Source organism: Silurus meridionalis, chromosome 19 (genome assembly GCF_014805685.1).
Source record: "Silurus meridionalis isolate SWU-2019-XX chromosome 19, ASM1480568v1, whole genome shotgun sequence".
Lineage (NCBI taxonomy): Eukaryota > Metazoa > Chordata > Actinopteri > Siluriformes > Siluridae > Silurus > Silurus meridionalis.
In genome coordinates this window covers 5,535,795-5,562,194 of record NC_060902.1, presented here as the reverse complement: position 1 = coordinate 5,562,194, position 26,400 = coordinate 5,535,795, and the positions used below count along the sequence as shown (strand labels likewise).

At 36.3% G+C, this 26,400-nt stretch overlaps 1 protein-coding gene across 2 annotated transcripts; it reads left to right on the top strand.

Moving 5' to 3' along the window:
* Positions 1-310: 310 nt before the first annotated feature.
* slc6a6b (solute carrier family 6 member 6b) lies at positions 311-24,887 on the top strand. Of its 2 annotated transcripts, none has more exons than XM_046874500.1 (14): positions 311-626; positions 5,824-6,053; positions 6,494-6,628; positions 8,231-8,465; positions 8,915-9,047; positions 9,626-9,760; positions 9,995-10,098; positions 10,219-10,343; positions 11,974-12,086; positions 14,975-15,112; positions 15,708-15,810; positions 16,643-16,743; positions 17,687-17,857; positions 19,476-24,887. In XM_046874500.1, the coding sequence occupies exons 2-14, from the start codon at positions 5,825-5,827 to the stop codon at positions 19,611-19,613; spliced, it is 1,860 nt and encodes a 619-aa protein (XP_046730456.1). In that variant the 5' UTR covers positions 311-626; position 5,824; the 3' UTR covers positions 19,614-24,887. The 2 variants fall into 2 exon arrangements, with proteins under 2 accessions (XP_046730456.1, XP_046730455.1); XM_046874499.1 differs by lacking the exon at positions 311-626 and adding an exon at positions 4,452-4,573.
* The last annotated feature ends 1,513 nt before the right edge of the window (positions 24,888-26,400 follow it).

Here is a 26,400-nt window from a genome sequence, read left to right as displayed (position 1 = left end):
ATGAAAAGAAATCTATCAACAGTAAAAGGAATATGCAAAATCCTTGCCCATGATGCCATCTGGAGACTTCTAAAAACCTTCTTGAGCATGCATGCAGTACTTTTCTCTGAATATTGTTTTATTATTATTATTATTAAATTATAATAAAATATAATAAAAACAAAAATATATATAAGAATAAACTTCAAAAGTATAGATGTGAACAGACAAGAATATAAACAAATGAGAATATCGGGGTTTTTTTTGTAGTTAAATGTGCATCTTTATTTTTGCAAACTTTAAAGTCTGAGACGTGGGATGGATGCGCACGTGCACCGCCTTCTCTGACCTGTAGGACATTTGAGCGCAGCGCGCGAGCTTCACGCGCGACTCGGAAAAATGGCTCGTGTCTCTTTAAGAAGACGCTCACGTCTCTCCTTCTGTTGCACCGAGAGGCTGGCCGGTGTTTTTCCACTCATGCCGATGTCTATTGGTCACCCATTTCAAGAGACAAAGGTCGGAAATAAAGGCTTATAAATTCAATTTACCGCGACACATCCAATTCAGCGTCGCACGAGACACAAGAGGCACAAAGGAGACACTGGAGACACTTCTATAGGAATAAAAAAGGACAAAAATCAGAGGAGGTAAGAAATGATTTAAGACTGTTTAAACTATAGGCACATTATTTTCATAAGCATATAATTATTGTTTGGCTTGTATGCAGATAGCTGATACACACACACACACACACACACACACACACACACACACACACACACATATATAGATTTAGTTGTACCTTGGCAGGAAGTAACTGCACTTTTTTCCACTTTTTGCACTTTTTATTTTCTGTTCTGTTAATAGTATAATAAGTGGAAAAATAACAAGAATAATAAGAGTTCATAAAGCATTAGCAGTTTTGCTTTTTATAGAGACTTTTGGATGTACATGTTTTATTAAAGCTTATGCGTGAAGTGATGTTATTGGCTCTTATTGGTCAGATGAGAAGTTCAGGGGACGCGCTCTAACTCGCGCGCATGTTGGATATACTGTCACTCTCTCAATCGCGTAGTTTAACCTGCCTCAGTCTCGCTCTATTTTCAGTCCCTTGCAATGAATTAATGGAGGAAAGGTGCGCGTGCGCGCAGAGAGTGAGAGAGAGAGAGAGAGAGAGAGAGAAAGAGAGAGAGATAGATAGATAGATATGGGTCGCGCGCCTTTCAGATTTCGGGGGCATACAAGGTCCTGTTGCTGTCCTTTACTACAGTATAATTGCTACCATATACCTTCTTCCTACTCCTCTCTCTCTTTCTCTCTCTTCCTCTCGCTCTCTCTCTGTCTGTCTGTATGTGCATTTGTCTGTCTATCTATCTATCTATCTATCTAAACTTGATATAATAGTATATATACTTAAAAGAGAATTTTTGCATGCCTAAAAAACCTAGGAGAACATAGAAACACTTTTGAGCGTGTCTGCAGTTTTGACATGACACCACTCAATTCAACTTCCTCATAGTTACATACACGTTAATCCTGTCCTTGTTCTCTATTAAAGTGCTGTAAGCATCTGGATTAACCCTCCCTCCTGCCCAGTGTTTAACATGTATTGTATATATGTACATTTTATATATGTAAATAAATAAATAAAATGTGTGTGTATAGAAATACTGAGAATAGGTCAATCTTTCACACTCAAATGACTCAAATCCTATTTAAAAGCACATCCGAGGGATTTTTGGAACCCGTGCAAATTTTTTTTTTTTACATTAATAAGACCTTTGCATTGTGGTTTTGATCTATAATGTATTATATAAGGAGTATGCTGGCATGCTGATCCAGATGTTTCTCATCTCCTAGAGCATGGTGATGGGGTGTTTGATCGCTTATCGTACGCCAAAGCACCTTCGTATACCTGACACTTATGTGTCATGTACCAAGTCTGATGTCATCAGGCGTGACATATTATTAGAAGACAGACAGAACAGTCAATGACAAGGAAACAAGAATGCATGTCAAATTGTAAATCATGAATGGTTTTCTTTGGGGCAAGTGTTTTGGTTACTGTTGCATCTTGTGGTGGCCTATGATGTGGTAAAAAAATAAACCATAATAAAATCATTAGGGTTTCAGCATGTAACAAATCCCCTAAATGTCAGATTCACTAAATAAGTTGTCTACACGGTACTGTGCATTTGCCTAAGACTAGGGCACATCGCTGGCAACCGGCCATCTCCTCCTCCTCCAGCAAAAACACTGCTTTTGTCTTTCTCCCTTTTTTTTTTTGCCATGAATGAGTCAAACCCCAAAGTCTTTAGCTGCCCTGCTCCACTCCCCCCATCACCCAAACTCCCTCCTTTTTCTGGCCTCAAGGCAATTTAAAGGTTGCACCTCATTCTAAGAAGGTGGCAAAAGCCCCTAACTCTTGCACTGGTATGTTTTTGGGTTCATTTTCTTTCTGGGAGCTGAGCAGTGCTCACTGAACATCTAAGTCAAGCTGGAACATCTAACCGCTTCTGATTCCATGTCTTCACTAGAGGATGGGCTAAATGGTGACAGGTAAACTGTTAATAGGGCCTTGTCTTTTATTTATTTATTTATTTATTTATTTTTTTTTAATGCTCTTGCAATTTTTTTGATTCACCATCCAGTAATTTGTGTGCTAGCCCATTGGTGCATGGCAAGTTCTAGAAGACTAAAAGGGGAAAAACATTAAACCGATGCCAATAGTACAAGGTGGAGTGCTATAGCTCTTTTTATCATTCAAATAACACAACTTTATTTTAGCCTGAAGAAATCTCATTTTGTTTTGAATTCAGAACAAATGAGATCTCCGACTAGATAAAACAGTCGGTGTGTCGATTTGGTAAAAACAAAGTTAACCAAATCTTTCTGTTTTCTGACAGAGATGATAAACAAACCAAAAAAAAGTTCATGGGCAGTACAGCTCTGAGTTATTAGCAGTTATACGCCAAGGTTATTTACAAGATGCTCAAGGTTATTACAAGACATAACTTGAATGTGCTTTGCCGCAGGACTAGTTCATCTGTTCAATGTTTTTCCTTATAGCTACCATTTTTTTTTTTTTATAAATACTACCAACCCATTTGTTAGCATTTGGTTTAAACAAATCCTTTAATGCTTGCAAAGAACCTGAGCGTCCTCACTGTGACAATGGGAGCGTCCTCCGTATCTAGGAGACTTAGTTCATGGGTGAAATTGGTCCATTTTTAGCCCTTACTCTGTTTACATTATCAAAAGAAGAAGCAGACTCTGTTTACATAATCATTAGCATTCGATTCGAAGGCGTAAACTAAAGTGGGATAGCGGAAGTTGGGCAAAGAGCACTGGAGTTTACCCAAGGGCATTAACCAGCAGTTAGTGTCCTGTTGCCTCTTGCTCTTGTCAATTACCCTTCCGATTTGCTTGGATCCAACCTTGGAATTTTTCAAGTGATCTCTTGTAAAACTGAAGGCTTGTGCGAGTCGAGGTTCAGAAGCATGTTGTGCAGTGTGCAGGGGGAAAAAAGTTGTGAAAGAGGGAAGGAAAGCGTTTAATGCGAGTGCCCTCAGGAAATGGGCATGGGTTTAAAATAGTGGTTATGTAACAAACCTCACATGGACGACAGACGTGAAGTCTCCCTCAGTAGCCAGGACCATTGCCTGGCACTGGCCTTTTAATTGCATGATCCTCAGACAGAAGCAGGCAATGAGGCAGAGCTGTGAGGAACTGTGACTTGACTTTTTTGTTTTTTTTGCTCCATTCATTGAGCTATAACTTTACCAAAGCAAATCGTTTCTAATTAGTAGCTCCTTGGGGCTTTGTGGTAGCTGAGCAGGCCTTGTTTTTGATTTTCACTTTAAACTGAAGAGGGAGCAACACAGCTGCATCACAGAAATCTAAGCTCTCCTATCGAATAACCTTTCATGAATAAACCCTGATGCCACCTAAAAATCAGCTCACAAACATTTTTAGATTTTGAACCAGATTCTACTTCCTTATTTGTTGATTTATTTAGTTGCTTATAAAGTTTAAAATTTTAACTTTTTTTTTTTTTTTAACACACTCAAAACAATCTAATTTTAATACTTGGAACTTTCCAAAATAGTTCTGTATATTACGTCTTTAAGTGACAGCCATCCTTTGGAATCCTCTGCTTAAGACTGACGTTAACAACCTCTTAACCGAGCTGTGAGGTGTTGCTGGAAAAGCTATGAAAAGCTGTAGGATGACAACAGAAGATTTAAATAGCCAGCAGGTCCTCAACAGCTAGAAAAAAAATGAAACCGAGGTGAGGATTGCTGGCGCTGGCCCTGGCCCGTCCCCTTACTCCTGTCCAGTGCTCTGGTTACAGTGAGAGGCAAGGACACGCATGACGCTAAATCTTTTGAGCAGTGGAAATTTACTGTCCGAGTCCGTGTCATCCTTCACTCCAAAAGCTGAGCCCAATCTGCTGATAGTATTTAATTGTCTTAGTCTAAGAAGGGGTTGGGGGGTGAAGGGTTTGACTGTCAATCAGGGCTTACTCTTACATGGCATGGTGACAGCGGACAGAGAACAACATACACCATTCTATCACAGCCATGAAGGAGATGTAAGTGTATAGAGATGGCAAAAAAAAAAAAAAAAAGACTTGGATAGCTGACCGAAACGGTTGACACTAAGCTTTCATTTAAATCATGAAAACGTTTCGCAATGTTAAATTAGCAAGAATTTGGTTATTTATTTCTTCATGAAATAAGTCAGGAATTGTGAAACAGGAAATAGGATATTCAACTCGTTTGTTTCATTTACAGTGTTATGAGGAATGAGAGAGGGGCAGTAAATTATGTAATGTGATGTAATGTGTTCTAAAAAAGCTGCAACGTTTCTAAAGTGTACAAATCTTTTGGAACAAGTGGCATGTTTTATTTTATTTGATATTTTGTTAACTGTTCTAAAAGTATGTAAACATTAGAATCACTTAATAGTCAAAAGGGTTTCGAAGGTTTATAAAGCTGTATTATGTAATCACGGTGCAGTGGTTAATGTTGACAGTGGACTTTTTCCATGCAGGTTTATACTTTTTACAGATATGAGATTCTTATCACTGTAGCAAAAAGATCCCTTTCGAGTTAATGCTAGGCATAGAAGCAAAGACTGACTAATACATGGAGCATGCTGGACATTGTGCCTATGAGCATTTGTACTGTCTTAAAAGGACATAACTTGGATAAAAAAAAAAGCCAAAGATTTATTTTTTCATTGCACTGCAGTTTAATTTCTTGCCTCTCAGACACACAATAGAGTATTTGTGTGTTTTCACGAAGGGGAAATAAAAAGTAATTTTTTTCAAAATGCTGTTTAAATGCGCTAACTTGCAAATGGGGACATTAGTTAGTTTTATTTGTGCCATGTTAAAAGGGGTCTAGGCTAAAGGGTGCCAGAGCATTTCTGACATCTTTATCTGGATTTTTTTTTTGCGATCGGATCCGGGCTTCTCTGTGGTGCTTTTGGCCAGTGCTTTGAAACTGTACACCCTGAGCCAGTAATAACAATTCCCTCTTTGAAAAAGTGCCTTGACACATAAGCGCTGTGTTAATTAAAGAGACCGAGCACTCCAAAAACATTTGTTGCACATGCTCAGCTTAGAGTTTTTACCCTCATGTCAGGGCACATAGTCAAAAGTTTTAGAAAGTTACATTGACTACATTTTTCCACTTGTGCTGTGTCTTTACTTGTCTAGTATGTACTGTCATATCTTGTTTCGGCTTATCACATCATGCAGACAGGGCCTGTGCTTAATTCTTACCAAATCACCAAGTTTAACAAAATTTGTGTTCCATTTTTTGCTCTCTTCAACAGCATGGCACAAAAAGAGAAGCTTCAATGTCTGAAGGACTTCCATAAGGACACACTGAAGCCATCCCCGGGAAAAAGCCCTGGCACCCGACCTGAAGATGAAGCTGAGGGCAAACATCCTCAGCGGGAGAAGTGGGCCAGCAAACTTGACTTTCTTCTGTCAGTGGCTGGAGGCTTTGTTGGTTTAGGAAATGTCTGGCGTTTCCCATACCTCTGCTATAAGAATGGTGGAGGTAAGTTAAGGGTTTGTTTATCTTGGTCTTTAGTTGCAGATAACCAACACAGGAAATAATTTCATAAGAAACGTCTTGCATTGGTTCACATTTAGCCACGTCTGCTCGGAAAGGAAGCCGTTTTGCGGTATTACGTCCAACAAAACTAATGCGTGATTAACCAGAATTTAAATTCAGTATCAAAGCACTTTGAATTGAGTAGTAGCTTTGCTGAGTCGCTCGTGCTGAGCGTCACTAGCACCCCTATCACTGTTCAGAGTATCACAAGGCCATATTTGGAGAAATACACAAGCTGACAGGAAGCACATAGAAAGAGGAACAGTTTCAGTGAAACACTGACATAGTTGACTGAGGTTGGGTTAAAGAATCTTAATACACTATTGTCTTTAGGGTTAATAGGATTGAATGATGTGAATATGCCCTGTCTTGTTTATGTGTAGGAGCATTTCTCATCCCATACTTCATTTTCCTGTTCGGTGGAGGCCTACCTGTGTTTTTTCTGGAGGTGGCTCTTGGCCAATTCACTTCTCAGGGAGGAATCACTTGTTGGGAAAAAATCTGCCCTATCTTTACTGGTGAGTATCAAGTTTGAATGAAAAACGTTTAAATAGTGACTGATTGAACACAATAATATATTGTGCTAAACCTGCACGTTTAGGCAAAGCAAGCTTAGAGGAAGTGGAAAATGGTCTAGCACAACCAATGTTATAATTTGGCTACAATTAGACAATAGAGGTACACACATCAGAAAGGAAATCACCATGTTCTCCTTAGGGAATAAGACATGGGGAAAAAATGGAAGAAATCAATTGCTAATAGCCACTGACTTAAAAAACATGGAGCACAAATATGATGATCCTTGTCTAGTATTTAAAATCATAATTTCCCATTGAAGCTAAAGTTTTCTTCTATTTTCGGTGACTATGTCTACTACTTTTGGAAAACTAGAAAAAGGGTTTTTTTTTAAACTTCCTCTCCTGAACTGAACAGTCCATTTACAAACCTTTTTTATCATAAGCTCAGATGAACAGTTACTGACACACACATGTCCAGCCAGACCTTGAGCGCATGTAGCATACACAGTGTGCTAATTTCAGTGTCGCCATGGCAGCAGAGTGGCAAAACATGAAAGTGATGACTAGCAATGAGATTGAGCACATTATTGAGTCCAAGGAAGCGGTCACTATAACCAAGAAAGTAAAGTACACAAAACAGACAGTAACTGTTTTTGTTCCCTATCATGTCTCTTGTCATTGGGACAAGGACTTCATAATAACACCTTGATAATGTCACAGCTTGAAACCGGCCACCTTGCCTGCTGCCTAGACATTCGTTCATTTTTAGTGCTTCGAGTCCTTCTTTCCCAACAGTGTTTTATTTGCACATTGATATTTTCTATATACTTGTCAATATGTCAGGCGGAAATGCAAATCATGAATATTTATGGAAATTTTATACTTCAACGAAGGAGCAAACATATCTTCATTTGTTCCTTTGATGTATAATGTGTAATGGTCATTTAATGTTCCACTATTTCACATTCTTCCCAACAACCGCCTAGCTTTAAGAGAGCAACAGATTTGCACCAATGTGTACAGCTTTCCTCCCAGCTAAACATGGACTCAAACAGTGCTTGCTGTGTAAGCACAGTACAGTTCAAACAGTTGCTCATTCACATGCTTGCTTCTAATTAATATGGGTACTTTGTACAATGCTGGTTATTGTGGTTCACTGAAGCAACACTTTTCAAGGACTGGCTACATAGAGAATCTGTTTCAGGAAAGGTTTACAGAGGTTCAGTAAGGGATTGTGCTGTATTGTTTGTTTATACTGTTGTTAAAATAGGTAACAGGATTTAATGATTAGTGAAATTAACCTGTTAGGTCTTGATAACAGCAACATGTCCCCTGTTCAGATTAGCTGCATGTGTCAACTAGCAATTTGTTTCTGTCTTTTGGCTTTTTCCTAATGGCTTGTTTCCAGTTCACTTCTAAAAACAATTCACTTGATGAAAACATTTGCCTAATTTGAATGACAAAAGTTGTGGGCTGTGGTATTTCAAAGCACAGAAAAGAGTCCTTCCCAGATATCCTTTCGGGAACTTTCCCCTTAGGCCACCATCTAGCTTCTGTTGACGTACCTCAGTAACTGTTGATGTTTGCACTATTCTTATGCAGGTATCGGCTATGCTTCCATTGTGATTGTTTCCCTGCTGAACATCTACTACATTGTGATTTTGGCTTGGGGCTTATACTACCTGTTCCAGTCCTTCCATCCTGACCTTCCCTGGGCCAGCTGCAAAAATAGTTGGAACACAGATTCCTGTATAGAGGACACACTCCGGAAGAACATGACTCAAGGGGGGGCTGTCAATATTTCCGACTACACATCGCCAGTCACTGAGTTCTGGGAGTAAGTGTTAAATCTCTTATGACTTATGGTAACAATATGGCTCCAGCTTTTTTACATGTGCTAATAATTAAATAGCATAAGATTTCCTACAACTGGCATAGACCTGTAATGTATAATGCTATTTTGACTCTGTGTCAAATAGCAGGTGTCCTCAATAACCTTCAGCTACAACGCATTTACAACCCAGTCCTTACTGTGTTTGCTGAACTGGTTTGGCTTAACACACACTCAGCTCACATAAACTAATTATATAGTAAAGGGGCTAGAGAGGACTGGCTGAATCTGGAGCCATAAACTAGCCTTGTCCATTCTACTCTATCTGGCTGCTTGTTTTGATTTGGCCTCAAACATTCATTCAAGCATGCCTTCCTTCATTATCCGTATTGTTGATCTTCAAGAAGACTCTTGTTGTTCTTAAAATGGCTCACAGGTGTCTTGTGTTTCTACAGGCGCAACGTTCTTAGTATTTCTGACGGCATCGAGGACATGGGCCCTGTTAAATGGGACCTAGCTCTCTGTCTCCTTGCAATGTGGGTCATCTGTTTCTTTTGCATATGGAAGGGGGTGAAGTCTACAGGAAAGGTGAGGATAAATTCCGCAGTCTTTTAATTGAGATCTATTACACTACTTGCTTAATGAATTATTTCTCAGGCAAGTGTATATTGCGTACACGATATACCTTTCTGCAACCAACTCTTAGCATCTTAGCGTGGGTAGTATGCTAGATAAGGTTTTGTGTACATACATATAGAGCAGCTTCACCAAAATAGTCACCGCAAATAATCTTTCACTATTAATTCCCCCTTGATATAATGATAACAAACATGTTCCTCAAAGACTACCAAGCAACTAGCTAGAACATTCTAAAGCTGTATTTTCTACCCTATTTTTGATTGCTGTTTTTTGTGGGGGGTTTCGGAGTGTAACGAATCCCAGCAATCTTGCTAAATCCTCAAATCATGAGCCATAGCTACATAACTACTCTACATTGTGGATGTTGTCCAATTATGGCTCAATCATTAAATGAATAAATGATGATGATGCGTTTTCAGTGGTTGCCCTGGAATGTTCAGATCTTGCTACTTATACTGGGAATTTCCAGTTGCAGACTTTGCCCTGAATTTATATTTAATCCACATCAACATATACTTTTATTTTAGGTTGTGTACATCACAGCAACTTTCCCTTTTGTCATGCTGGCTATCCTCCTGATCCGGGGTGTCACACTTCCTGGAGCAGCCGAAGGAATCAAATTCTATCTGTATCCAAATGTCACCCGTCTTCAAGATCCTGTGGTAAGGACTCGTGCCCTCTTGGAGCAATGTATCACCTTGAAGACGGATAGGAAAGCAAATTAAAATAATAACATGTGTTAAGGGACAACTCTATGCAATCAGACTGGTATGGTAACATGAGTCATTTTGCAGGCAATGCAAGCATCCAACATCATACTTGTTGTAATGCAAGTAATGTAAACAAACTAGTAACTCATTATAAATCATTACTATGTCTTCTTTTTTTTGGTGTAGGTTTGGATTGATGCAGGGACACAGATTTTCTTTTCCTATGCCATTTGTCTGGGAGCAATGACATCACTGGGGAGCTACAACAAGTACAAATACAACTGCTACAGGTGAGGGTCCTCACCACGGGGAATGGGGCCGTGGGATTAGTCCAGTCAACAGGCAAAAAAGTGGGAACTTAGGTTCCTTTTGTGTTAATTAACAAGCTCCATGACATATGTGTGACATAGGGACTGTTTGCTGCTGGGAGGCCTGAACAGCGCTACCAGTTTTGTGTCTGGCTTCGCAATATTTTCCATCCTGGGCTTCATGGCACAAGAGCAAGGGGTGGACATTGCCGATGTGGCAGAGTCAGGTACGAGGGTAAAAGTAGCAGTGATGGTGGGCACTGTTACTTCAGATAAAAAACAAACAAAAAAACCCAAAATGAGTTAAAGGTCATAAAAACAACGGCGACAAAACTCGGAGACAACAATGCAAAATTCTAATTAATAACTAAACACGCAGAAGATGTAGTTGTTAATGGAATAAATCACCCGGGAGCAATTCTCACTCCGGTTGGATTCGTCAAACAAACTATGGAGTTAAATTAAGAGGATGTGCATGGAGACCCTGGGAATGCTGAGCCCTTGATTGGATCTTGTCCAGTTCACTAACGATGGAGAGTCTACAGTTAGTCTGAAACAGCTCTGTTAGAGATCCTCAAGCCTGTTTCTGCAAATATTAAGGGGGAAAATGACTAAGAAAAAAAATCTTGTGCCAAGCTCACAGAACAAATATAAATTTATGGTTCCAGGATTCTTTTATTTATTTATTTATTTATTTTGGAATGCTGGCCTGTTTTGTTACATGCATTTTGCTTTCATGTTTCCAACAGCTATTTGTGATGTTTGGCTGCTGTTCTGAACAGAATGTATTTGTTCTTTTCCTCCACCCTGTAGACCATATTGGACAATTGTTCAGATCTTCATTGATCAAGCTCTTCATTTCACATGCTCTCTCCATTCAGATTTAGAATTCTTACATTTGCTCTGCTGGTTCACCTTTCAATGCTAGATTAATGAGGTGAAGTTATTTGACGGATCAACTGATTCACCAGCTCCCTTTCTCAATGTTTATTTCCTCTGCAATGCTATTTCTTGCCTCTAAGGAGACTTTGGCATGCTCAGCTTGACTTCACATTGTGTTAAAAGAATAAATCTTTATGGCCGTGTTTATACATCGCATCTCATTTTAAACTTACTTGGGCTGCGCTGGAGGAGAATATGATTGTCATAGTTAGCCACAGGATTCGCTCAGTTAAGTTGCAGTATATGACTGTATTGTATATGTTGTTTAACGAAACATCATGAAAGGTAAGCAAAGCACATAGCTTGTCTTGGAAGGTTTTCTGTTGGGTGTGGCCTGGGTCCCGTTTGCTTAAATGCCGAAACCTGGTCCTGAAAAGGAAACTTTTTTTACTTGGACAGGGACATTATCATATAATTAGTTTGCTACGATTTTGGACAAATGTTGCAGCAAAAATTTGCAGCTGCATGTGTTTGCTGTTTGGTTCATGTTTGTTAAATGGGTTTTGCAATGCCAAGTTCGCAAAGATTGCCCACAAGATGCTTTGTCAAGAGGAGGTTTCTCTTATTGCTGTTTATATCTAAACAGCATTACGTAAAGATAAAAACTTTCTAGTCTTTTAAAGTACTTGTTGCGTATGAATTTGTTAGAAGGTTTCCTGTCTGGTTAATGTCAAGAAGCTAAGAAAAAACACAAGAAAATTCAATAACAATATTTGCAGCCTCAGTGGTTATAATTTGTCTGTCAGAATTGTTTCGATCCCTAGGGTCTTACCACGCATTTTTTGTTTATTTTTCTATTTGATCTACGCCGGTGTGCGCAATGAAGCGGCATGGATCAAACGGTGCATATGATTATCATTGCTAACTATCCTCTCCTTCACTTCCCCTCCCCGCTTCTGTTCTTTACCCTTCTAGGTCCTGGCCTGGCCTTCATTGCTTACCCTAAAGCTGTGACGATGATGCCACTGCCTACATTTTGGGCCATTCTCTTCTTCATCATGCTTCTGCTACTTGGTCTCGACAGTCAGGTCAGTCTCTCATTTTTATATATATATTATATATATATATATATATATATATATATATATATATATATATATATATATATACACACTAAGTATATACACACTAAGTATATATATATATATACACACACACACACACACACTGCGTGTTAAAAGGATAATTTTATGTTGCTGCCTGATAACACAATCTTCAATACTAATCTACACTTAGTATAGTATCCCATACTTGCAAAAATAAAAACAGAAGTGTCACATGTTCATGAGTATTCTAGACTCTTTACTCAGTATGTTGGCAACAATTACAGCCTCAAGTCTTTTGGGGTATAATGCATGTTTTACACACATGGATTAGGGGATTTTCTGCCATTTTTAATTGCAAATCCTCTCAAGCTGGGTCAGGTTGGATAGGACTGTCAGTGGACAGCCACTTTCAGGTCTCACCAGAGATGTTCAATAGGGTTCAAGTCATGACTCTTTGCCATAAAGCACAGATCGGTGGAGGGCTGCTTGGTCACCTCTCTTACTAAAGCCCTTCTCCCCCAATAGGTCAGTTTGGCTGGTCAACTAGGTTTTGGGAGAGTTCTGGTTGTTCCTTTGACCTCATGGCTTAGTGTTTGCTTTGATACAGTATGCATTGTAAGCTCTAAAGACAGTTGTGTGCATTTCCAAATAATGTCCAATCAAAAAATCTTTCCACAAGTAGGCTCCAGGTAAGGTGTAAAAACATCTCAGCACTGATAAAGTGAAATGGGTGGCACCTGAGCAAGTGTTGTTGCAAAGGGTCTGAAATCTTGTGTACTGGTGATGTTTCAGGTTGTAAAAAAAATGTTTGTATATCTTGTAGCGATTTGCTGTCCTCCAAAAATAATTTTATATCCAGCCGTTCAAAGTGTCAATATTTTGTGTGAGCACCATTGTTATGTAGCACTGCCTTAATCCTCCTGGGCATGAAATTCACCAGAGCTGCACAGGTTGTTGCTGGGATCCTCTTCCACTACTCCATAATGATGTCACAGAGCTTCTGGATGTTAGACCACAGGTACACAATTGGGTTCAGGTCTGGAGACATACTTGGCCACTCCCTCACCTTCAGTTTCCTTAGCAAGGCAGTTGTCATCTTGGTGGTGTGGTTGGGGTTGTTTTCATGTTGGAAAATTGCCATTCAGTCCAGTTTCTGAAGGAAGGGCTTCACATGCTTCAGAATGTCACAGTATAGATTGGAATCCATGTTTCCTTTAATGAACTGCAGCTCCCCAGTACCAGCAGAACTCATGGGGCCCCAGACCACTATGCTACCACCACCAAGCATGACCTGTAAGCAAGACACAGTTGTCTTGGTTCTTCTCACCAGGGTGCCGCAACACATGCTGGTCACCATCTAATTCAAACGTGTTTTTCTTAGTCTCATCAGACCACAGGACATGGTTCCAGTATTCCATACTCTTAGACAGGTTGTCCTCTGCAAACCGTTTGCGGACTTTTATGTAAAAAAGCTTCAGATGAGGCATCATTCTGACACTGCTGGCAGCACTCGTGCATCTTTTTTTTTTTTTTTTAAGCCAGCTTCTGCACCTGACACAGAGCAGGAGGACTTGATCGACCCTTGCGAGGCCTGTTCTGAGTGGAACTTATCTTGGAAAACCTCTGGGTGTTACTGATCTTTTTATAGCCAAGGCCATCTTTGTGGAGACCAACAATTCTAATTCTTAAATCCTCAGAGAGGCGTCATGTTTAACATTTGAATAGGACACGTGGCTTTGCATGGTTACACGATGTACAGCTGTTATTACTTGGGGTGTTCTTACATTTGTTGCCAGCTATTTTGACAATAATGGCTGTATGTTGAATTATTTTCAGAGGACAGTAAATTTGTACTGCTATACAAGCTGCACATTGACTACTCAAATTATTTTTATAACTTATTGAAGTTATGTGCATGAAAAGAAAAGCAAAGATCAATAAGAGTAGCAATAAAAATCTCAATAAAGTCAGGTGATCAGAAGCAACCACTAACCATACTGGTGGTCAAGGAGAATAACAAGGTTCACTAGAACAAAATTCACTAGTTTGTTCTTTTGTGAAATTAAATAAGGAAAGTAGTCCAAACTGGTGAGTGGTTGGCACTGGGGTCATAAGAGGCTGCTCAGAAGATGAAGAAAATCTTCTTGCTATAGTATGAATTGTAGATAACAATATTTATTAAAATATATTTCAGTTCTATTAGCACTGATAAAACATTATCTTAATAAATTATTTCCAGTATTTGGTAGACAGTTAGATTGACTTACAATGATCTCATTATACAACTGATCAATTTAGGTTTTAATAAGGGTCTTGCTAAAGGGCCCAGCAGTGGCGGTCCCAGTTTGGTGGTGCTGGGATTTAAACTCCTGCTAAGTTAAAGCCCAAGTGTGGCAGTTTATTGAGCTTTATTTCTTTACAATCCTTGTACATGTCTGGATTTTACTCCCGTATTTTGACACACATAAGCAAATGAACAGATTTATTTCGATTATACAAGAGGAAACATCATGTTGACCCTTGCATAAATTGTGGTGGTGGGGGGGGGTCTATCACATTTCACTGTCCAAATGAAATTGCATACAGTGCTAAGTCAGCATGCTCACTGGTCCAGGAAAACTACTGAGCTTAGTGTTGCTGGGCCAGTTAAATTGAATATGGATATTAAAGTGGAATTACTATAACTTTTCCAAACATCATCAAGTAAAGAACTCAATGTGCAGTGCGGAAATTATAATTGGCTAATAATCAGAAAATTGATTACATTTCAGCTTATTAAGTTTGTAAAATCGTGTTGCTTAAGCAATTTTAGCAGTATATTAAGTTTCCATGGAGTTCCATATAATTTTTTTTTTTTCTTTTTTTTTTAGTTTGTTGAAGTGGAAGGACAGATCACCTCACTGGTGGATTTGTATCCATCCTTCCTAAGGAAGGGTTACCGTCGAGAAATCTTCATAGCTATAATATGCTTTGTGAGCTACCTGCTGGGACTTGCCATGGTCACTAAGGTAAGTAGTAAAATAAAAAAAAAGCTCTAATAGTTTTCTTTGTAAAACGAATTCAATTATCAAATGATACCACATTGCTTTCGCATATTCCACTAATAGGACTAAAGGGGGTGGTTTTTTAAATTTTCTACAACTGAAAATTTTTCCAATTTTCTCTCATTTATTTCCAACTGGAAGATATTGTAGTCATATAATATGTACTATGATAATACAAATTTGTATATATGCTTCTTATGATGCTTGTTTTTATTGCATTAAGTGTAGTATAGCTTATACAGGGAGCATTTTAAACATACAACAAATTATTTGTGCCTCATTCTATGCTGTTATTTTTATTATTCAAAATTTCTCTCCAAGTTCTCACTACCGGTTTAACTATCTTACCCACAGAGTGTTCTGGATTTGCTCCATGACATGATATTATACATAAATCTTTAAAGCAGAATTTCATAACTGAGTACTGTGCCTTATTATACAAAGAAAACTAGTGGGCTGTGTACACACTCTGCTTCCTTAACTGCCTCTTGCTTGCTTTGAGTACAAAGCTTGTACATGGACTCGGTATAATGCAGCTGCATTTCTTCTTCATTTTTAGGGTGGCATGTATGTGTTTCAGCTCTTTGACTACTATGCAGCCAGTGGTGTGTGCCTTTTGTGGGTTGCATTCTTTGAATGCATTGCAGTAGCCTGGATTTATGGTAAGTTCAACAAGTGATATTTCACACAAATAAAGTGGAGGACAAATTTAAGGCTGTCATTATAGCACGTAATGTAAGCCTGTACTACATGTCTTATTTGCTGGAAAGTCAGCATTAGATTTGCTGCGTTCAACCTTTTACCCCATATTCTTTTTATAATCATACCTATATTGTTAGTTATTAACAGCTAATTTGCTACAAATGTTAGTGATTTTTTGGTTGTTTTGGTTAGTGAAACATTTAAAGGAAAACTTGAACTAACTTTGTTTACTAGACATGCAACTCAGAATTTATGGTTTAGGACAATTTGTTTAAAATCGCTAGTTAGCTACAACAGTAGCAAATTTAGCAAAACAGTAGCAGTGAGCAGTGAGATTGTTAGCTGTATAATAACTAATGATGCTAACTTGTTAGCTAATTTGCTATAAGCTGAGGTGATAGTGGTGTAAAAAAGTGTTGGCCCTTTTTTTTTTTTTTTTTTTAATAAAAACCTTCATTTAAAAACTGCATGTTGTGTTCACTTGTGTTATCTTTTACTAATATTTAAATTACATGAAACATTAAAGTGTGACAAACATGCGAAAAAAAAAGAAATCAGGAAGGGGCAAACACTTTTTCACACCACTGTATATATGTAACATAAATTATAACCACGGTACTGGGATGTGCCATTGCTGCTTACACATTTATATCTAGCTAGCTTAACGTAAGTGATCATTTTAATTTAGTTGGTTGAAATTACAGTACGCATTCTGCATATGTGGGATTCAGTGAATTGTATGATTAGTGCTGTTATGTAATGTGAATAAAGACATGCTTTACTTCCTGTTAGGTGCTGATAATTTCTATGATGCAATTGAGGACATGATTGGATACAGACCAAATCCTTGGATGAAGTGGTGCTGGACTGCGATCACACCTATACTTTGTGTGGTGGGTATTTTCCTTTGCCATGCTTTTGGAGATATTGTGTCCAGACAAATAAAACGCATGACTGTAATGGTTTTTATTTTTTATTTTTATTACCTTTATACCAGGTCCATTCATACAAAGCACCCAAAAATGCTAAATTTATACACCTCTTAAGAAATTTTAAAACCATTTTGATGACTAGCCTTAATCATCCAATCCTCCAAATCTAGCCACAATTTACACTAGATGATCTAAAAGCCTCTCTCATTTTGACATATACAATGTCAAAACTGACACTTAGTCAGCAATAAAGGGTAAAAAAAAAATTCCTCCCATATTAAGCTGCTTTTGGAGGTACTTTAGAGAATCACTGGGTGAACCATAGTCTTGTGTGAAGATAAGGTAGTCTGCTTGTAGGCCATCTGTGTTGCGACGTGTTGAGTGTTTCAATTTTTCTGCCCACCACAATTGCAAAGAGGGATTATTTGTGGCACTGTCGCCTTCCAGGCAGCTCAAACTAGTCTTGCCATATCCCTCTGACCTCTTTATTTTAAAGCATTTTTACCTTGTTTTTCGCACAATTCTGTGTAACGTCTAGAAACTGTTGTGCATGAAAATCATAGCAGTTTTTAAAATACTCAAGACAGCTTTCCTGGTACTAAAAAGCATGCTATGGTGAAAGTCACAGAGATCACATTTTCCCTGTTGTGGTGTTTTCCCCCATTTGACTTGCATCTGCATGATTTTATTCATTCTTTTGTGGTCATATGATTGCACAATTTAGCTGGTGTACCAATGTTACTTTTAAAGTGTGCATATAATGAGCTGGTCACACAATGACACTGCATGAATCGAGATTATTAATCTATTCAGCTAAGAAGACACATTTAACACCATTTTTTTTTTTTTTTTTTTTTTTTAAGTTGATTTGAGATTTGAATTTATTTTCTTGTTTTTTCTTTAGGGATGCTTCATCTTCTCTTTAGTCAAGTACAAGCCTCTGACGTACAACAAAATCTACGAGTATCCAGACTGGGCTATTGGTTTGGGTTGGACTCTTGCTCTTGCCTCCATGATTTGCATACCTATGGTGGTTGTGATCAAGATTATCCAGTCTGAAGGCCCTCTCATTGAGGTTAGTGTTCTCATGTAATGAAATTAAATATGACTGGCCCTAGGGCTGTAGCTATTGATTATTGTAGTAATCAGATATTCTACTGATTATTCCAACAATTAATTGAGTAATTGGATAAAAAAGTGCCTTTTCTTTATTAAAGAGCAATACTAAATATACAAGAGAAAAAAAATCTGGGTCTCTTACAATGGACAAGTAACTTGTTTCTTTAAAAAAATAATAATAATGTATTGCTGAAATAGCATACAATAATATCTGTGAAAACTAAACCCAGTTAGAGCATTTAATTGCCATATTATATAAATGCAAATACAACTATATATAAAAAATCTGAAATAAAAATACATTTCAGATTACTCAACAAAAAAAAAGTAAATGCACTGAACAGTGTTTTTTGTGTTTTAGTTAGAAATAATCCCAACCTATGAGACTTTCTGTTGTTTTCTTTTGCCTGAATCCTATAGAAGCCACATAAAAAAAAAAAAAAAAAAAGTTTGCCCAATTACGACTTTTTTCTCTCGCAATTCCAAGTACATTTTTCGTAAACATCCAACATTTCTGGTGCATCCACCGCTAACCATGTTGTCTCCTCCACAGTTGATTGTTAGACAAAGTTCTATCCAGGGATCGGAGGCTTAATTTGATATCATGATATTTTATTGATTGTAGCCTCACATTTTCAATGTGCAAAGCTTTCTGGCACTACACAAGGGGTGATGCTGCCCAATTGGGGGAAAAAAATTACGAGAAATAAAGTCACAATAAAAAATTAAGATATAAGAAATAGTTTTTAATTATTTGCCTCAATGATTTCTTGTATTTGAATTACTCGAGTTACCCAAGGAATCGTTTTAGCCCTAACTAGCACTCTATTACTGTATTCAACTTTGAACTTTCTTTTTGAATTTTAACTAATTAGCAGTATACCCATACTTCAGTAGTATTCATTATATAGGTTCATTATAGACCTGTCATTTGTGTGTGATGGTTTGGTTTCTTAATCCATTTGACTATGAAATTTGCATCATGAAATTGTCTGAACCATGACAATAGTTTATGTAAATGTTCATGGTATTATCACACATTAAACAAATGTCACTGGTTACCTATCCAGCATGCACTTTCTTTCCCCCTGCAGCCTCTCTAATTATGATCTCTCTTCTTGTTACATCCATTTCTATAACTTTAGCTTGGAGCAACATACTTAGAAACATTTCAAACAATTTAAACCCTTCTTCCGCTGGGGGGTTCGCTTTCAAATATAAATTATACATTACCTTTTTTTTGGTATCTATATGGCATATAACTATGCTGTTTTGATTTTAACGAAAGTCTGACATTCACTGTTTGAAAAGTCATACTTGTATAGACCTCTTTAGGTAGACTGACCACCACATTTTTTAGGTGATCCAGCTAGATCTCAGCAAATTGAATAAGGTTATTTAACAGTTTTTATTATTATTATAATTTGTATTATTATTAGTATCATTAAAGGTTTAGCAGTATTGTTGAATAGAATCTCATAAAGTTCAGGTCATAAAAACCTAACAAAAGGACCAACTTTTTTATAGCCTTCTTCTAAACCAGCTAACATGCAATTCCTTTTTTCTGTTTCCAGAGGATAAAAGCAGTGGCAGCTCCAGTGCGAGGCAGTACCAACCGATCGAAGGGCTCAGAAACGTCACATCCCCTTGACCCCAATGGGAACAACGGCTTGATCAAGCCCAGCCACACTATTGTTGAAACCATGATGTGAGCGCTCTCTGTGAGAGAATCCAATCACCTTCTTTCCAATATATATATATATATATATATATATATATATATATATATATATATATATATATATATATATATATATATATATAATTAAAACATGTTGACATAGTCGTAGGACCAGGTTTACATATCTGCACTAGAAATTTTCTTTCTTTCTTTCTGGGGTTTTTTTTTGTTTTTTTTTACAAAGGAAGTTACAATTGTTTGTCTGTGCTTTTAATATTTTTATCATAACATTGTTATATTACTGTTATTACCGTTTGTGATTGCGATTTCCATACACAAACACCAGTATCACAAAATCTTCAAATATTTAGTTTTTCTTTTCTTTTTCTTGTTTTTTTTTTTTTTTTTTTGTAAATATTGACATTTAAATGATGATGTTAGAGTGGACACACCAGACCAATTTAGTGCTGCAAATGGTAAATGTTTATAGTGTTTCGAAAGTAACTTTAGTGTACCTAGATAAAAAGTGTAGTGTTGGACACTTTTCTTTTTTTGTAAGACGGCTGTGCATAACTATTTTAATACCAAAAGTTAGACTGAAAACTAATTGGAGATTCAAAACTCAAAGATTGTTGGTAATGGAAGAGAGACACTACTCTATTTTCTGGTGCGAGTTGTGGAACGCATGGTTGAACACACTCAAAACACCACTGCACATGAGACTTGAGTTAGCACATCTAAATTACCATAAGCTGTCTTTAAAAGCACAAATGGTCACACTAATTCTTACGATACTGATCGAGCACAACAAGCTTTACATTACAACATCCATTCTGCCCACCAGTTATACACTGGGTCTGTATTCAGAGTTGACCTAAGTTTGTAAGGTCCAGCAATATATACGAGGGGAAAGTAGTCAGAGATGGCCTGCACAAATAGTTTTTAATGGGCTCGTTTAAGAAAATTTTCAGCATGATGTTTGTCTGCATTTATGGACATATTTTTTCCTTAGCCAAAGTGCTTGAGACTGGATTTTACTGTATCAAAAAATATTGAAAAATTAGAACAATTAAACCTGAACTAAGACAAGAACAATAAATACGGTCTGAAGAAATAAATATGGCCAAAGTAATACAATGTAGTTTTGTATTATAACAATACATGATATCCAAATGAGCATTCATTCATTAAAATCAGTTTAATCAGAGTCTAGTTTGTTGGCAAAACAGGATATAATATGTAGCGGTACACTAACTCTATTTTATATATTTATAATTTCACATTAATAACTGCACGTTATATTTAACAATCTGGCTTCCAACTTCATTATTCTTGATCCAGCATTGATATTATTTAGTTAAAAAACATTTATATAATAATGAGCACATACAAATTGTGTACTTGCGCAGAAGACAGTTAAATGAAGCATAGCTGTGGGAGGAATGAAATCCTTGGACTAAATAGTTTTAAATCAATGTGCTGTCTTGTAAAAAAATATTTTTGAACTAGTGCCAATGGTTTGAAGGACAAAAGTGCTTGTTTGCTATTTTTACAGTCGGCTTTTATAATTGCCCTTTGAAGTTTTTCCTATTAAATGTATCCGTTCTTGACAACCGTTAAATAAGATGCTCTCTAACTCCAATGCTCTATTTTTCAACCATTTAACATAATGGAATATTAAAAAACAAAGAAATATATTGACACTTGGGTATACTTATGGCAAAACACTTTAAAGGTAATCTGCCTGACACTGAACTTAATACTGCGACTGGATCTTGGGTCCAGGTTTAAGAAAAATGCATGTCAAAGATGCACCTGTTACCAATAAGTTGAATTAGACCAAAAACAACGATCAACTTTCACACCTGAACAGCACAATTTTGCAGTTAATTCTGTTTTCTGGCGCCACAATTTCAGCATAAGATTCTCCCCAAGTTACTCAACTCTGAATACAGCCTAAGTACTGCATCTTTTTGCATTGTTCTTGTATTGGTGCAATTTGGTGCTCAAACAAAATTCACTTCTATTCACATTTTAACACTCCCTAAAAAATCCCTACTGTCAATTATTATTAATCAATTTAATAAGAATGTATCAGGGCGTAGACACAAACTTATATTGAATTATATATAAAATGATACTTGTCTAAGCTTTTTGTGTCACACCAATTCAGAGGTAGTATTTTATGGTCAAATCCAAGCTGTTTGTACATGTCATTTCTTTTTTTTTTTCCATTGCCTGTTTGTATTCTTAATATTAAGATTGTTCTTGGCTTCTGTCAGCAATTCTTATATTTTTATAGGACAAAAGATTTTATATAGAGCTTTTAATCAGTGCAATTGATGGAAATTTGTAATGTGCAATACTTTGTAGAATGATATGCGTCGTTCCTGTCTTCTAAAGAAGATGGTACTTGCAGTGAAATTTCTTTATAACAAAAATAACAGGAAATATCAGGCACATTGGGGCCAATTAATCATTGCAAGGTAACACCGAGAAAAAAAAAAACAATTACAAAAACATTTACTTACTGTGATACTTTACATAATTTAGTATTTTGAGTTTGTCACATAACATAGTTACTTTTTCTTATTATGATTTTGAACAGCCTGATTTAGACTTATACTGTAGATCATCAAGCATTGTTGTTAAGCAACATTATTTGTTTTAAATCTAAAAGTGTAAAATGGCTTTATTAAAAATCAAATAAGTTTTAGAGCATAAAGTCCAGAGATCAATGGAATATTCCTTTTATTTTTTTCCCCCCAACCTAATCTTTATCCTCCACATGATTGTTTATACTGAGAAAAGAACCCGAGAGCAGTTTTTAGAGTAGCAGCTATTCTTTTTTTTTTTTCTTACTTTTTTTATAGGTAAATGTACAAGTACAGGGAAACGTGTTCAAGCGATTGTTGGTAATTGCCCTCATGCTGTAATGATGTAGCTCGAAAAAGCGGAAAAGCTTTGGAATGTTCAGTTTAGTCTCAGGATCTGATCCTAATGCAGAAACAGAGACTCAAAGAGAAAAATCTGTTTTACACCTTCATGGTTTGGCAAAGTGTTGATGTTAATTTATGATTTTTTTTTTTTTTTTTTTTGAATGACAAACAAAAATTCTTTTTAAAAGTTTTTGGAGTACCTAAAACATTTTCTTAATAAACATTTATTTTTGGAAAAAAAAAAAAAGAAAAAACATCATAAAGCCTTGTGCTTTTGCTGAACACTGCCAGAAATGATTTCTTAAAAAAAAAAAAATTGAGGTGGAATTTTTCAGACGTTAGTGAATGCCTTTGCGTTCATGAAGCATACAGAGGGAAGCACTACCATACTGTGTCTCTTTAAGGTGACCCAACAACAATGCCGTTGCCAAGCCAGGGTTTTTTAACACATGTCTGGCTTCCTAAAATACGGCTTGTGAGGACACGACCAGAAGCACCATGTTAGGTAATGGAAAAACTGGGTCCAAGATAAAACTGAACATTGTATAAATGTGCTTCTCCGTTCTGTTCACTGCGTTAATGTTTCAGGGGTCACTGAGAGTTGCACTGAGCCAAAAGGGCTGATCTGTTGTTGTTTTTTTTGTTTTTTTTCCCCCCCTAGCTGCTGTTGTAGTGGTGATCTTATTTAAAGCAGACTGATAGCCCCCATGGGATGAGAAATCTGGAGAGCTTGCAGAAATGCACAAAACTTCCCAAGCTTAACTTGCAGAAGGAAGAATCATTTCTTTCTCAGGGTACATATGATTAATGAGTCAAATTCCCAACAGAGATATCTACTTTGTTTATTATCAGAGCATGGAAATTAAAACCATAACACTGTGTCTTAGACATAAAGTTTCAATTATTGCGCTTAAAATAACGGGATTACATTTGTTTGTATTTTTTATTAATCTATAGTTCTGAATTGCCGAAATTGATATAAAGCACAATGGTGTACATTTTGACATTTTACTGGATAAAAGTTATATAAAAGTCTATACAGTATCTATTACATTAGCTTTTTAATATACAAGTGAGCCACAAGAGAATCCAGGCCTACTGTTTTTTTAGGCCTCGCCCAAGGGCTTGGACATGCCTCAGATTTAAACTTGCAACCTTCTGCTTACTCGCAGGACATGCCCATTGCCTATAGAACAGTTTTGCACTTTTGTGATCGATTTGTTTTAATAAATGGACAATTCCCTTGCATGCATCAGCATAAACCAGCCCTTTATTTTTATACCCTAACCATTCAGAATCAAGAATTTAACAACGCTATCAATTGTTGGTTAATTTACTGTAATTTGGACAATAGAGCAGCTGCACTCATTCTGCAAGAGAAATGTTTACTGAGGGTCTAATAACTTATTGTAGGATTTTAGTCCATATAAAACGATTTTAAAATCGATTTTTTAATGTCGAATGTTTCTGCGTGGAGAAATTTGTTAGGCGTTATTGTAAAAATTCTCCAGATGTCAGAAGGAAAGCGATCACATTTAATATCCAGAGATGCTGGAGAAAGAATGAAGGTTTATACAGTAGCTGCTGTAATGTAAGGAACGATGTAATGAAAACAGGAACTAACTTATGCTTATGGACATTTCACTGAATATAGTTATATAGTGATCCGCATATAGTAAACTATATAAATAATACATTTATTCAGAGTATCTATAGAGGTTGTTTTTTTTTAATTGGAATAACGGATTGCTGTAGCATTAAAGGTATAAAAACAAAGCATTTAAGATTGTGCTGGTATGGGCATGTAATCAACTTTACGGGAAAAAAAGCACCAAAGACAACAGAAAAATATAAATCATTGACTTGCAGTGATCAATATTCATCACATTTCTGTTTTAGAATTGTAAAATTTGTACAAAGAAATTACTTATATAAAATTATGGCTATAAAAGACATTATTTATGTACCGTTATCCCATGTCCAATAATTATGAATACCATAATTTAATGTATTAAAAGTTTTTTTAATGCCAACTCTCAAAATTTATAAAAACATTGACTCACTGAAGCTTATTTCCTAAAACATGACGTTTAGATTCTTTTTTACATTTTAAGGGGGTACATCCGAATGACTTAATACACTGTATTTATACATAAGTTATTGATTAAATGATTTATTTCATTCACTGTTTAATTTTTTATTTGTTTTTCGAACACATGAACAACAGATTTTTCTCATTCTTTTTAAGTTTTCTTTCTTCTAATATTCTATTAAAAAAACCGAAACTATATATTGCTAAGCCTGACAAATAACAATATAAAAACATGTTGATGAGCTGTAATCACAATAAAAAAAATAAAAAAAGAGTTCATTTTGTCTGACTGAAATCCTTTTGTTGAAAAAGACTTCACAAAAGAAAGAAGCGTATTAAAGTGTGATATAAAAGGCAGATTTTTCATTGGTTCACCAGTGCATTTTCATAAAGCTAGTTTATCAGATAAAACACCTACTGTATAACAGCTTTACCAGGAACACCCGACAACAACCAAATTGTTCTATCGAGATGATCTGGGTATTTTGTGCTATGATTGGTTTAATCATCAACTCATGCTTACCACACAATGGCATATGATTATAGGTCAGCTGTAAGAAAAGCCATACGCAATACTGTTAATTCCTTCATTTAGCAACAAGCTATAGAGGGTGATGTTCACTCCTTGTGTACTCAGTGACTCAGTGTAACTCAGGTTAATCACAGCCGGGAATAAAACAGAGGAGATGAGGCACATAGAAATATCTGATTTTTAGGCAGGAGTATGAGGTTTTTATTTTTTAACTTGTGTTTACTTTGCATGCAGATGGAACCAAGGCTATTCTAGCTGGCTATCAGTTAGCATGATTTAATCATTTTCCTTTTAACATTTCATATGTTAAATATCCCCACAGGTGATTATTATTGACCAGTTTAATGAGAATGTATTAGGGAATAGACACATACTGATAACTGCATATATAAAATATAAAATTATACATGCCTAAGTGTTTAGTTTCACACTGATTCAGAGGTAGTATTTTATGTCCAAATCCAAGCAGTTTGTACAGCTGTTTTGTATTTGGCTTTTGTCAGCAATACTTATATTTTTACAAAACAAAGATTTTATATGAAGTTTTTCATTAGTTCAATTGGTGGAAATGTGTAATGTGCAATACTCTGTAGCACTTTTAGTCTTAGTAGTCTTTTAAAAGAATGGTACTGGCTGTCAAATGTCCTTATAAGAAATATAACAAACATCCGACACATCTAAGGCCAATTAATTTATCGAATATTTCATTAATCATCTCCTTTTGAACGGTGTACAAAAGGAGAGACAGAAAAAAGGTCCCGATTATTTGTCTGGGTCTTTGAGATTCTTGTGCCACAAAATCTTTGAGAAAAAAAAACAAATCAGTTCATATCACTGAGGTATTTGTGTAATAAATACATTTCAACATTTCAAGATTTTATGTGGGGCTTCAAACATTTTTATAAAGATTTATTTACTATCTGATTAAAAAATATGCAGAAATATACTTGTACAGACATGGTGGGTGGATAGCTATTTTGAGGAGTATCTACAAGTACAGCTGGTAGAAGCTTAGTTATAGTTTTTGTAGTAAAATGCAACATTCTCAACACTGCTGTATTGATTTAATTTGATGTATTTTCTGATATTAAATATTTAATAAAAAATAGGACTACTATTTATAGAAAACATTTCCTACTATTTACAACTAAACTGATTGGACATTTCTCCATTTTGAGCTTCAAATTTTTTTTTCCACAGATCGAATTTGTTTAAAATTATAATCTTATGTTTAATCTACTCCTTGTTTTATTTT

Coding starts and splice junctions, on each gene's coding strand:
- slc6a6b (XM_046874499.1), top strand. Junction 10,344..11,973: donor TGCCGATGTGGCAGAGTCAG/GTACGAGGGTAA, acceptor TTACCCTTCTAG/GTCCTGGCCTGGCCTTCATT. Junction 17,858..19,475: donor CTGAAGGCCCTCTCATTGAG/GTTAGTGTTCTC, acceptor TTCTGTTTCCAG/AGGATAAAAGCAGTGGCAGC.